We start from the raw sequence: 12,811 nt of genomic DNA on the forward strand, positions 1-12,811 counted from the left end.
AAGAGTTAAATCAATATTGACAATTGATTGTAATCATGTATTGTCTTTCCGCTGACTGGTTAGCACGCATCAAAAGCTTTTCACTGTACCTCGGTACACGTGACAATAAACTAAACTGAACTAAACTAAATCAAATCTGCCTGCTCCTGAGTTTAGAAGGATGAGGAGGGACCTCATCGAAACTTACCGAATAGTGAAAGGCCTGGATCGAGTGTATGTGGAGAGGATGTTTCCACTAGTGGGAGAGTCTAGGACCAGAGGGCACAGCCTCAGAATAAAAGGGCGTACTTTTAGGAAGGAGATGAGGAGGAATTTCTTTTAGTCAGAAGGCGGTGAATCTGTGGAATTCATTGCCACAGAAGGTTGTGGAGGCCAAGTCAATGGATATTTTTAAGGTGTAGAGTGACATATTCTTGATTAGTACGGGTGTCAGGGGTTATGGGGAGAAGGCAAGAGAATGGGGTTGAGAGGGAGAGATAGATCAGCCATGATTGAATGGCGGAGTAGACTTGATGGGCCGAATGGCCTAATACTGCTCCTATAACGTATAAATGATAAATAAATCCAGAGTTGCAGTGATAACAGGACTTGGGTCCGAATATTTTGTGTCATTTAACACAACTGCGACGTGTAGGAAGGAACCGCAGATGCTGGGTTTACACCGAAGATAGACACCAAGTGCTGGAGTAACTCAGCGGGCCAGGCAGCATCTCTGGATGGATGGAAGGGCGATGTTTCGGGTCGAGACCCTTGCCTACAGGCCGCTATCCAGAGATGCCATGTCCCGCTGAGTTACCACAGCATTTTGCGCCTCACATTTCTTTTAAAAACTTCTCCACACAAGTCCCCCGTCGCACGAGGGCACATTGGCCAGTTCCTGTGATGCACCATCATTATTTTTACCTTCTTCCTGATCCTGAAGGGCAGGTGCCAGTCTTGGAACAACCTTTCACACGTGCAGGCTGAAACGGTGGGGGGTGTCATTTGATCTCCTCGCACCAAACCCCTCATCCGGGAACATATTCCTCCGGCAGTCCAGAGAGGTTTTTGCCCTTGAGGGCTCGGTCCACCATCCCGATGTAGCCATCGATGGCGCCTTTCATCTCGGACGTGAAGGGGTCGAAGTCTTTCTGCCGCAGCCCGGAACGCTTGAAGCTCCCGTCCTTCTGCGTCTCGACGCACAGCAGCCTGTCCTCGTCCACGGTCAGGTCGAGGAAGGCCACCACCCGCTTCAGCTGCGGCAAGAGGTCCCTCCGCAGGTCCTCGTAGTGGACCACCAGCACCCTCCGGCAGTAGCTCAGCCAGTCCAGGGTGTGCGAGGCCCACCATGACCCATAGGTGCCCACAAACTCCGGCCATTCTGCAGAGGGAGACTTTGCATTACACTCAGAGACGGACCCGGCGTTGGGGAGTGGGGGGGGGGGCGGGGGGGACGAGAAAAAGAGGGATCCCAAGTAAGGGGGGGTTGGATCGAGATGAGTCAAGAACAGAGAGGGACCCGACATCGAGGGGAGGGGTGGCCCGAGAGAAGCGATCAGTACGGGTGCCAGGGGTTACGGGGAGAAGGCAGGAGAATGGGGTCGAGAGGGTGAGATAGATCAGCCATGATTGAATGGCATAGTAGACGATGGACCGAATGGCCTACTTTTTCACCTATCACTTATGATAGAGGGACCTGACGTGAAGGGCCTGTTTCCACTGTATCTCTAAACTATCATGTTCATTAGTGATAGGAGCAGAATTAGGCCATTCGGCCCATCAAGTCTACTCTGCCTTCAATCATCTTTGAACTATGTTTCTATCTTTCCCTCTCAAGCCCACTCTCCTGCCTTCTCTCCATAACCCCTGGCCCCCGTACTAATCAAGAATCTATCTATCTCTGCCTTAAAAATATCCATTGACTTGGCCTCCACAGCCTTCCGTGGCAATGAATTCCACAGATTCACCACCCTCTGACTTAAGAAACTCCTTCTCATCTCCTTCCAAAAGGGACGTCCTTTAATTCTGAGGCTGTGCCCTCTGGACCTAGACTCTCCCACCAGTGGAAACATCCCCTCCGCATCCACTCTATCCAGGCCTTTCACTATCAATACACTATCCTACCATTAACACATCCCATCAATCCCCAAGATGAGGAAAAGCTTTTTCCCCCCCAGAGAGTTGTGAATCTGTGGAATTCTCTGCCACAGAAGGCAGTGGAGGCCAATCCACTGGATGTTTTCAAGAGAGAGTTAGATTTAGCTCTTGGGGAATCAAGGGATATGGGGAGAAAGCAGGAACGGGGTACTGATGTTGGATGATCAGCCATGATCATATTGAATGGCGGTGCTGGCTCAAAGGGCCGATGGTGCCTACACTTGCGCCTATTTTCTACGTTTCTATGAACAGCATCAGCCCTCAAAGGTTCACCGTGTTGGATTCCATGCAGCCTGAAGGTTTATATGAGAACCTCCTCCGTTAGAGGTTTCTGCGTTAGAGGGACTATACCTTTGCTTTTCCAGTGGCGCTCCGATGCGTATCCCAAATGACCAGCTCGCTTTCTATTGAACTCCGCCATCAAAGCCTTGTAAGGGTTTCGGATCAATAAGATGGCGGCATCAAACGTCTCGATCTCCCTCTTCCCGCTCTCGTGGGTTTTGATACAGATTGTGCGGCCGCTTCTCCAGTAGTCCTTTTCCCCCTTGAAACCTGACAAAAGGAAACGTAAATAAAGTTCTATCGTATCGTGTCGTATCGTGTCGTATCGTGTCGTGTCATAACGTCCAGTGTCGACCTGCTCGTCATTGAACAGTCAGGACGTGCAGGAAGGAACTGCAGAAGGTAGACAAAAATGCTGGAGAAACTCAGCGGGGTGCGGCAGCATCTATGGAGCGAAGGAAATAGGCAACGTTTCGGGCGGAAACCCTTCTTCAGACTCATTCGCTCCATAGATGCTGCTGCACCCGCTGAGTTTCTCCAGCATTTTTGTGTACCTTCGATTTTCCAGCATCTGCAGTTCCTTCTTGAACAAGGAACTGCAGACGCTGGTTTACACCGTAGATAGACACAGAGTGCTGGACCACCAGTTGGTGGTGGATCTTCAGTAAGGGAATGGATAGCACTCAAAATGTGTAGGAAAGAACTGCAGATGCTGGCTTAAATCGAAGAGAGACGCAAAACAATGGGGTAACTCAGCAGGACAGGCAGCATCTCTGGAGAGGAGGAATGGGTGACGTCACTCATTCCTTCTCTCCAGAGATGCAGCCAGTCCTGCTGAGTTACTCCAGCTTTTTGTGCCTTTCTTTGTGTGGAATATGAATATGGGGGGGGAGCCAATTTAGTTTAGTTTAGAGATACAGCGCGGAAACAGGCCCTTCGGCCCACCGGGTCCGCGCCAACCAGCGATCCCCGCACACTAACACTCTCCTGGGGACACCCACTAGGGACAATTTTTACATTTATACCAAGCCAATTAACCTACACATGTTTAAGAAGGAACTGCAGATGCGGGAAGATCGAAGGTAGACAAAAGTGCTGGAGAAACTCAGCGGGTGCAGCAGCATCTATGGAGCGAAGGAAATAGGCAACTTTTCGGGCCGAAACCCTTCCTCAGACTGATGTAGGGCCTACACGTCTTTGGAATGTGGGAGGAAACCAAAGATCTCGGTGAAAACCCACGCAGGTCACGGGGAGAACGTACAAACTCCGTAGTCGGGATCGAACCCGGGTCTCCGGCGCTGCATTCGCTGCACGGCGGCAACTCTACCGCTGCGCCACGGTGACAATATGTGCAGCCAGGAAATTATGAGAGAACGTCATGAAGGGCCAAATGGCCAACTCCTGCACCTATTGTCTATTGTCGACAGTTCCAGACGTCCAGCAAAATAAAACCTGGACCGGAGATGAGATATCTTAAAAACTAATTAAATATTCCGCTATCTCCTTCCCTTTAAGTCAGTCTATAATTTGTGCTCTTGTGATAGTTAATAGCTGGCTCTTGGGGTGAGATATTTATCATTAGTCAGTACCGCTACATTTTAATTTTCTTCTCTACGATGCAAAACATAGAACACAACAGCGTGAAGGAGAGGAACAGCAGTTGCTGGTTCACACACGAAGATGCTGGAGTAACTCAGAAGAAGGGTCTCGACCCGAAAGGTCACCCATTCCTTCTCTCCGGAGATGCTGCCTGTCCCGCTGAGTTACTCCAGCACTCCGTGCCTATCTACGGTGTAAACCAGCGCCTGCAGTTCCTTCCTGCACATCTTGACTATTCGATGTCGAGCTGGGTCGACACTGGACAATTCCTGCTTCACATTTGAAGAACCGCTGGATAACAGTTGCTTCCCGGCTCCAAACATTATTAACCTTCAAAGGGAAGCACCGTTCATCACAGGCAAACTACGAGTGGTGTTCACCGCAAGGTTGAGATAGTCCAGGATTTAAGGAACATCCGATAACTAGGATGAGGAAGGGTGTCGGCCCGAGGCAGTTAGATGTGGCCCTTGTGGCTAAAGGGATCAGGGGGTATGGAGAGAAGGCAGGTACAGGATACTGAGTTGGCTGATCAGCCATGATCATATTGAATGGCGGTGCAGGCTCGAAGGGCCGAATGACCTACTCCTGCACCTAATTTCTATGTTTCTATGTTTCTCCCCAGAGATGCTGCTTCCTATCAGCCTCTTCCACAGCCAACAATGGACCATTGTGGGCTCCACCTTCCCTGGGTCGTCGGTGCCGGCTCTGATTTGTCCTGTATCCTTTCATTCCTCTAGTTTCCCCTCTCCCCTGACTCTCAGTCTGCAGAAGGGTCATGACCCATTCCTTCCCTCCGGAGATGCTGCCTGTCCTGCTGAGTTACTCCAGCACTCTGTGTCTACAAGGGGTTGCACGTACCCTTGTTGTAAAGGGTGCCATCAAAATAGTAGCTGCCAGTGTAGTATCCCGTACTGTGTTCTATCAGGTGTCGAGCCCAGGTATTGCCAGCACCAGGGAAGCTGGAGAGGGCAGTCAGACCCTTTGTTTTTGTCGGCAGAAACTTCCTGTCTGTACATCTGTTATCTAGAAAAGAAATGGAAGCCTTAATTCTCGCAAAGTACCGGATTTCTCATTTTTCCCGATACATGTTCACTGCGTTAAGTTAACTGGAAAGATGTTGCCAGGGCTCGAGGGTGTGAGCTACAGGGAGAGGTTGTGTCGGCTGGGACTCTATTCCTTGGAGCGCAGGAGGACGATAGGCACATCTATAAGGTATTAGGTGGACAGGTGAGGGGGGATTCTCGATAGGCAGGTGGTCGGGACAAAGGCCAGAGATAAAAGCAGAAGGTGTGAGAGAGGAATGAAGAGTTGGGAAAGGACAGTAAAGATAGGAGGGAGATTTACTGTAGACTTTACTATCGATATACAGCGGGGAAACAGCCCTTCAGCCTACCGGGTCTGCGCCATCTAGCGATCCCCGCACACTAACACTATCCTACACACACTAGGGGCAATTTACAATTTTTACCGAGACCAATTGACCTACAAACCTGCACGTCTTTGGAGTGTGGGAGAAAACCGGAGCACCCGGAGAAAACCCACGCAGGTCACGGGGAGAAGGTGCAAACTCCGTGCCGACAGCACCCGTGGTCAGGATTGAACCCGGGTCTCTGGCGCTGTGAGGCAGCAGAGGAAAGAGGGGGGGCTGGGGGGGGGGGGGGGGGGGGGGGGGGGGCGATGTAGAGGGTTAATTAGAGGTTACATAAAATTGGAGAATTCAACGTTCATACCGCTGGGTTGTACGTTACGAGCAGCTGTTCCTCCAGGTTGCGTGTCACCTGATAGCCATGATTGAATGGCGGAGTACCGAATGGGCCGAATGGCCTAATTCTGCTCCAATGAGTTATGACAGATTCTTGATTAGTAAGGAGCGTTAAAGGGTGTGGGGCGAAGGCAGGAGAATGGGGTTGAGATAGATCAGCCATGATTGAATGGCGGAAGGAGACTCGATGGGCCGAATGGCATAACTCTGCTCCGACATCTTCTGAACTGATGAACTAACCTGGGTATATTTAGCTGCAGATGAAGATATTTCCTATCACCTCCAGGTTTTGAAAACGAACGTGCCAATTCCATGCAGCAGAATAAGTTCACAAGCTAGAGGAGTGGGAATAGGCCATTCGGCCCATCGAGTCCACTCTGCCTTCTCCCCACAACCCTCGACACCCGTTCCAATCAAGAATCTATCTATCTCTGCCTTAAAAATATCCACTGCCTTGGCCTCCACAGCCCTCAGTGGCAATGAGTTCCACAGATTCACCACCCTCTGACTAAAGAAATTCCTCCTCACCAACTTTCTAAAAAAGAGCGCCCTTTAATTCTGAGGCTGTGACCTCTGGTCCTAGACTCTCCCACCAGTGGAAACATCCTCTCCACATCCACTCTATCCAAGCCTTTCATTATTCTGTAAGTTTCAATGAGGTCCCCCCCCTCGACCGTCTAAACCCCAGCGAGTAGAGGGCTTACCTTGGACGACAGTCTGGTAGATAACACAATAACTCTCATCTTCCACGAGTCCCGTTGTCGCCTCAGTCGACGGCCTCCTGCAGAGAAGGTCGTCCACAGCGTTGTGGAGCGTGAAGCGGGACGTGGCAAAGCCGCAGTAACATTCTGTCCGTCTGATGACAATCAGAGGAAACTCCTGTCAGGGAAAAGCACATGAGCTTGTGACATGTGCTCTGCTGGAACTCCTTCCAAACTAGGCCCCCTCTCCCTCTCTCCCCCCCCCCCCCCACCCTCCTCCCTCCTCCCTCCTTCCTCTCCCTCCCCCCTCCCTTCCCCCCTCCCTCCCCCCTCTCCCTGCATGCTACTACATCTCTGCTGTCAACTGGTGAAGAACCACCTTCCTTGTTCCTGACTGCAGGCCCAACAAGAAACACACTTGGCCAGTTACGCTGCACTGCACAAAATTAAAAGATGGTCTTTGTGCATTTAGACTCTGGCGTTGAATCTGGCCAGCTAGTTCACACACGGTGACTGTGTCAGCGCTGTACCTCTAAACTAAACCAAATTAAACATCCAGCAAAAGTCAGTAACCACATTACAGATCTTATGGCCTGAGCACACAAAGTGCTGGAGAAACTCAATGCATCAGGCAGCAGGGAATGGACAGGCGGCATTTTGGCTTGGGACCCTTCTTCAGAGATAGATGGGTTATTGATTAGTGCGGGTGTCAGGGGTTATGGGGAGAACGCGGTTAGGAGGGAGAGATAGATCAGCCATGATTGAATGACGGCGTGGACTTGATGGGCCGAATGGCCTAATTCTGCTCCTAGATCCTAGGAACGTCTCAACTCAAATATGAAAGCAAGCTTCAAACTGCCGGCCACCTCCAATATCTATACCTTTCAGATCAAAGACACAAGAGCTCTCTGCCGTAAGATGTTTGATTCCGTTCAGTGAAATGTTGCACTTACCTTTTTAGTACAGAACTCTGTGCATTTCACGACAGTCAGGTTAGGCTGGCTCAGGTGGACGGGGAAGGCCACCGTGAGGTTCTGCGGTACCTTGAAGCAGCCTCGATAGAGAACATTCCTATCTGAAGCAACAGAGAAACTGCTTGTTACTTTAAATCAACAGCAATGGCTCTCAGTCTGAAATGACCCAAAATGTCACCCGTTCCTTCGCTGCAGAGATGCTGCCTGTGTGTTACTCCAGCATTTTGTTTCGATCTTCAGTTTAAACCAGCATCTGCAGTTCCTTCCTACGCAATGAGTATTCGTATCAGTTGCAGTTTGGTTTATTGCCACGTGTACCGAGGTACAGTGAAAAGCTTTTGTTGCGTGCTAACCAGTCAGCGGAAAGACAATACATGATTACAATCGAGCCGTTCACAGTGTACAGAGACATGATAAGGGGAATAACGTTTAGTGCAAGGTAAAGCCAGTAAAGTCCGATCAAGGATAGTCCGAGGGTCACCAATGAGGTAGATGGTAGTTCAGCACTGCTCTCTGGTTGTGGTAGGATGGTTCAGTTGCCTGATAACAGCTGGGAAGACAGCAATATCCTGAGTGGGCCATTTGAAACATTTGTAATATTAGACAATGTACTTCCTCTAATGATCTTGGTTTAGTTTCAGTTTAGTTTATTCTTCTCACATGTACCCGAGGACGGCACGATGGCGCAGCGGTAGAGTTGCTGCCTCACAGCGCCAGAGACTCGGGTTCCATCCTGGCGATGGGTGCTGTCTGTACGGAGTTTGCACGTTTTCCCCGTGGGTTTGCTCCGGGAGGTCAGGTTTTCCCCCACACTCCAAAGATGTAAAGGTTTGTCGGTTAATTGGCCCGGTAAAATTGTAAATTGTTCCTAGTGTGTGTAGGATAGTGTGTGGCATGTCCATCCCTCCCTCCCCTCCCCCACCCCCCTCAACTATCTAAACTCCAGTGAGTACAGGCCCAGTGTCGTCAAACACATCCTACGTTAACCTAAAACTTTGATTTTTGGTGACGGAATTGATGCAATAAACAATATCTCAATGCGCCGGCCAACTTGGTTTAGGTTCCAGATTTAAACTAGATCTTTTTGAAATTCATGACATATGGGAGATGTCGATGAGTTATTATTTAATAAGATACAGGGCAGATTTCAATAAATCGACCAGATGATAACAGCGAAATTCGTGGCTGTTAAACAAGTATTGATAACTGAAAGGACAAATTTCATCGATGGCTATGTCTCAGAAAGTCATCAGATAATATGTCGAGATGATCAGCTGGTAATTACTGACCCAGCAATTATATTTGATCGGAATTTAAAGTAAATATTGCATCTGCAAACGATAGCGTTTTCTTGAAACTCTGCCCAATATTTTGATGCTGCCTGACTGGCTGAGTTACTCCAGCACTTTGTGTCTGTCTTTCGTATAAACTAGCATCTGCAGTTCTTTGTTTCTACATTAAGAAAAATAATATAGCTTTCATTTTAGCTTTGTGCGGCACGGTGGCGCAGCGGTAGAGTTGCTGCCTCACAGCGCCAGAGACCGGGTTCGATCCCGATTACGGGCGCTGACTGTATAGAGTTTGTACGTTCTCCCCGTGACTTGCGTGGGTTTTCTCCAAGATCTTCGGTTTCCTCCCACACTCCAAAGACGTACAGGTTTGTAGGTTAATCGGCTTGGTATGAATGTAAATTGTCCCTAGAGTGCATAGGATAGTGTTAGTGTGTGGAGATCGCTGGTCGGTACGGCCTCGGTTGGCTGAAGGGCCTGTTTCCCTGCTGTATCTTGAAACCAAACTAAACTATTAATTAGAGACTAATGAATCTTTACTTGTCTTTAGACTTGAGATATAGTGCAGATACGTGCCCTTCGAAACCCTGCCGTCCAACAAGTACCTCTGCACACTAGCATTATCCTACACACACTAGGGACAATTTACAATTTTACCAAAGCCAATTAACCTACAAACCTGCACGTCTTTGGAGCGTGGGAGGAAACCCGGAGAAAACCCACGCAGGTCACGGGGAGAACGTACAAACTCCGTAAAGACAGTACCCGTAGTCAGGATCGAACCCGGGTCTCTGGTGCTGCAAGGCAGCAACTCTACCGCTGCGCCACTGTGCTACCCTCAATGGGAAGCAGAACCAAAATGCAAGCCATATTTTCTTTCCTTAATGTTGAAACAAGGAACTGCAGATGCTAGTTTATACTGAAAATAGACAAAAAGTGCTGGAGTAACTCAGTGGGTCAGGCAGCATCTCTGGAAAGGATGGATGACATTTTGGGTCGGTTACCATTCTTCACACCGACGGTCCCGACCCAAAATGTCACCCATTCTTTTTTGTCCAGAGATGCTGCCTGACTCGTTGATGTTACTCCAGCACTGTGTGTCAATTTATTTCTTAAATTGCATTTACAATTAGTCTCCTCAGATTAGTGCAGGTGGGACTAGTGTAGCTGGGACACGTTGGCCAGTGTGGGCAAGTTGGGCCGAAGGGCCTGTTTCCACGTTGTATCACAAGTTCACAAGTTATAGGAGTTAACTTTTAACTTACAAAAGTTTGTAGGTTCGAGGAGCAGAATTAGGCCATTTGGCCCATCGAGTCTACTACACCATTCAATCATGGCTGATCTCTGCCTCCTAATCCCATTTCCATGCCTTCTCCCCATAACCCATTGACACCCGTTCTAATCAAGAATTTGTCTATCTCTGCCTTAAAACTATCCGCTGACTTGGCCTCCACAGCCCTCTGTGACAATGAGTTCCACAGATTCACCACCCTCTGACTAAAGAAGTTCATCCTCACCTCCTTTCTAAAAAGGAGCGCCCTTTAATTCGGAGGTTATGACCTCTGGTCCTAGACTCTCCCACCAGTGGAAACATCCTTTCTATCCAGGCCTTTCACTATTCTGTAAGTTTCAATGAGGTCCCCCCTCAACCTTCTGAACTCCAGCGAGTAGAGGCCCAGTGTTGAAAAATGCTCATCGTTCACTAACCCACTGGAATCATTCTTGTAAACCTCCTCTGGACCCTCCCCAGAGCCAGCACATCCTTCCTCAGATATGGGGCCCAAATTTGGTCACAGTTCTCCAAATGCAGCCTGACCAGAGCCTCAGCGTTACATCCCTGTTTTTGTATTCCAGTCCTCTTGATATAAATTGCTCGCACTGCGTTTGCTCACTCTATGTTCCGATCAGATCAGATTTTAATGCTGCGATGGGCAGAAATGATCAGAAAACATTCACAAGATGAAGATTCACCGGCATCAGTTGGTGTGTTTTTTTCCCTGCTGCTAAATATTGTATAACTAGACTGCAAACTGGTTTTTGTTGTGACAGCAACAATAATAATTGCATTTGCAAGGGGCCTTGCCCTGTCTACATATTTTATCTCAAAGCTCCTCACAGTGAATTACTCTGAAGTGCAGAGATTCAATGCCAACAAAGTCACGCAAAGCAGGAATGAACTGAACGAGCACTTCATCAGTAATGGCTGGTGAGAGGATACCTGGGACTGGTGCCAAGAGAACTCTACACTCGTGGAGCGATTGTGGCCCGAGACCGCTATTGTACGCCCGGGTGGGCAGGATTACAGTTCAGCGTCGCATCTGACCATCAAACGCTTCGGACAGGAGCAAGGCCAAGTTTACGGGCTGAACACAGCCACAAATTAAACCCAAAGCAGACTAATTGGATGTCTGAAAGCAGAATGGTGGAGCTCCTCCTTATCAGTACTGACCACCCTAACGGCCCCCTCTAATCTACGAGTATTTTTCGAAGAGAAAGCTTGCCTGAAAGATGAAATACAAAGCCACAAGATCTGGTCAAGTATCCCACCAAGCAATGCAATAGCAATTTGCTCTTTCATTACAGAAAGTGGTTAAATATGGCAGTAAATGATATAATATGATGTTTAAGAAGGAACTGCAGATGCTGGAAAATCGAAGGTAGACAAAAATGCTGGAGAAACTCAGCGGGTGCAGCAGCATCTATGGAGCGAAGGAAATAGGTGACGTTTCGGGCCGAAACCCTTCTTCAGACCTGATGTAGGAAGGAACTGCAGGTGCCGATTTAAACCAAAGATAGACCACAAAATGCTGGAGTAACTCAGCGGGACTGGCAGCCTCGCTGGAAGAAGGAATGGGTGACGTTTCAGGTCGAGACCCTTCTTCAGACTCAGATATCATTTCAGGTTGAAGATGAGCAGGAGACACAGATCGAACCCGGGTCTCTGGCGCTGTGAGGCAGCAACTCTACCGCTGCGCCACTGTGACCCCCCCCCTCCCCTCCCCCCGTTAGTTCCGCACCCAAATCAGACTAATTCCTTTCCTCACAGCCATGCCAGACAGTGAAGTGTTTAACGCATTGTACAATAAAGCAAATACTAAATTATAATGTGACAAAAAATAATTAAGCCAAAACAAAGTAAATTGTCATTAGAGCTTCAGGGAAGAACATGAGCGAATGTCGACAGTTCAGACAGCCCGCACAAATAAAACCTGCACCTGCGATTAGATATCTAAAAACTAATTAAATATTCTGAAATCTCCTTCCCTGTAATTCAGTCTATAATTTGTGCTCTTGTGATAGTTAATAGCTGGCTCGTGGTCTGAGATATTTATCATTACAATCGTCAGTCATTACAACTACATTATTATTTTTTCTGTATAACATAAAACATAGAATACCCGAGCTTGTAGGAAGGAACTGCTGATGCTGGTTTACACCGAAGTTTCACTGTATGTCATGTTGTCACTTGCGGGTGGAGCAACACCGCAAATTCCTTGTATGTGAATACTTGGCCAATAAATAAATCCATTCATTCAGATAGACACAAAAGGGTGCAGAGGAGGTTTACAAGAATTATCCCAGGAATGAGTGGGTTAGCGTACGATGAGCGTTTATCGGCACTGGGCCTGTACTCGCTGGAGTTGAGGAGGTTGGAGGGGGGGGGGGGGGGGGGGAGGGAGGGGAACTCATTGAAACTTACAGAATAATGAAAGGCCTGGATAGAGTGGATGTGGAAAGGATGTTTCCACTGGTGGGAGAGTCTAGGGCCAGAGGTCACAGCCTCAGAATTAAACGTCACCCATTCCTTCTCTTCAGAGATGTTGCCTCACCCGCTGAGTTACTCCAGCGTTTTGTGTCTACCTTCAAAATAATTTGATCATGGGTCGACGCGGACTCGATGGGCCGAAGGGCCTGTTTCAACGTTGTATCTCTAAATCAAACTACAGTAAAAAGGTCACTCCATAACCTCTGATATTTGAGTCATTTTATTTTTATTGGTGGTTGTTGTAAATTCAAAGTGAATTCCTTTCGCATGACATTGTGGGTGGACAGAGTCACTGTTAATGT

General features: G+C 48.4%; 1 protein-coding gene across 1 annotated transcript in view; it reads right to left on the reverse strand.

Annotated features, from left to right (window-relative positions):
* Positions 1 to 754: 754 nt before the first annotated feature.
* Positions 755 to 12,811, reverse strand: part of wscd1 (WSC domain containing 1) — a 71,797-nt gene continuing 59,740 nt past the window's right edge. The window contains exons 5-9 of the mRNA XM_033046231.1: positions 7,434 to 7,555; positions 6,484 to 6,658; positions 4,876 to 5,040; positions 2,488 to 2,688; positions 755 to 1,360 (exon numbers count right to left, since the gene is read on the reverse strand). Of these exons, the coding sequence (XP_032902122.1) occupies positions 1,008 to 1,360; positions 2,488 to 2,688; positions 4,876 to 5,040; positions 6,484 to 6,658; positions 7,434 to 7,555 (1,016 nt within the window). The 3' untranslated portion in view covers positions 755 to 1,007. The remainder of the gene's footprint in view (positions 1,361 to 2,487; positions 2,689 to 4,875; positions 5,041 to 6,483; positions 6,659 to 7,433; positions 7,556 to 12,811) is intronic.

The sequence above is a fragment of the Amblyraja radiata genome, chromosome 28 (assembly GCF_010909765.2).
Source record: "Amblyraja radiata isolate CabotCenter1 chromosome 28, sAmbRad1.1.pri, whole genome shotgun sequence".
In the NCBI taxonomy this organism is placed as follows: Eukaryota; Metazoa; Chordata; class Chondrichthyes; order Rajiformes; family Rajidae; genus Amblyraja; species Amblyraja radiata.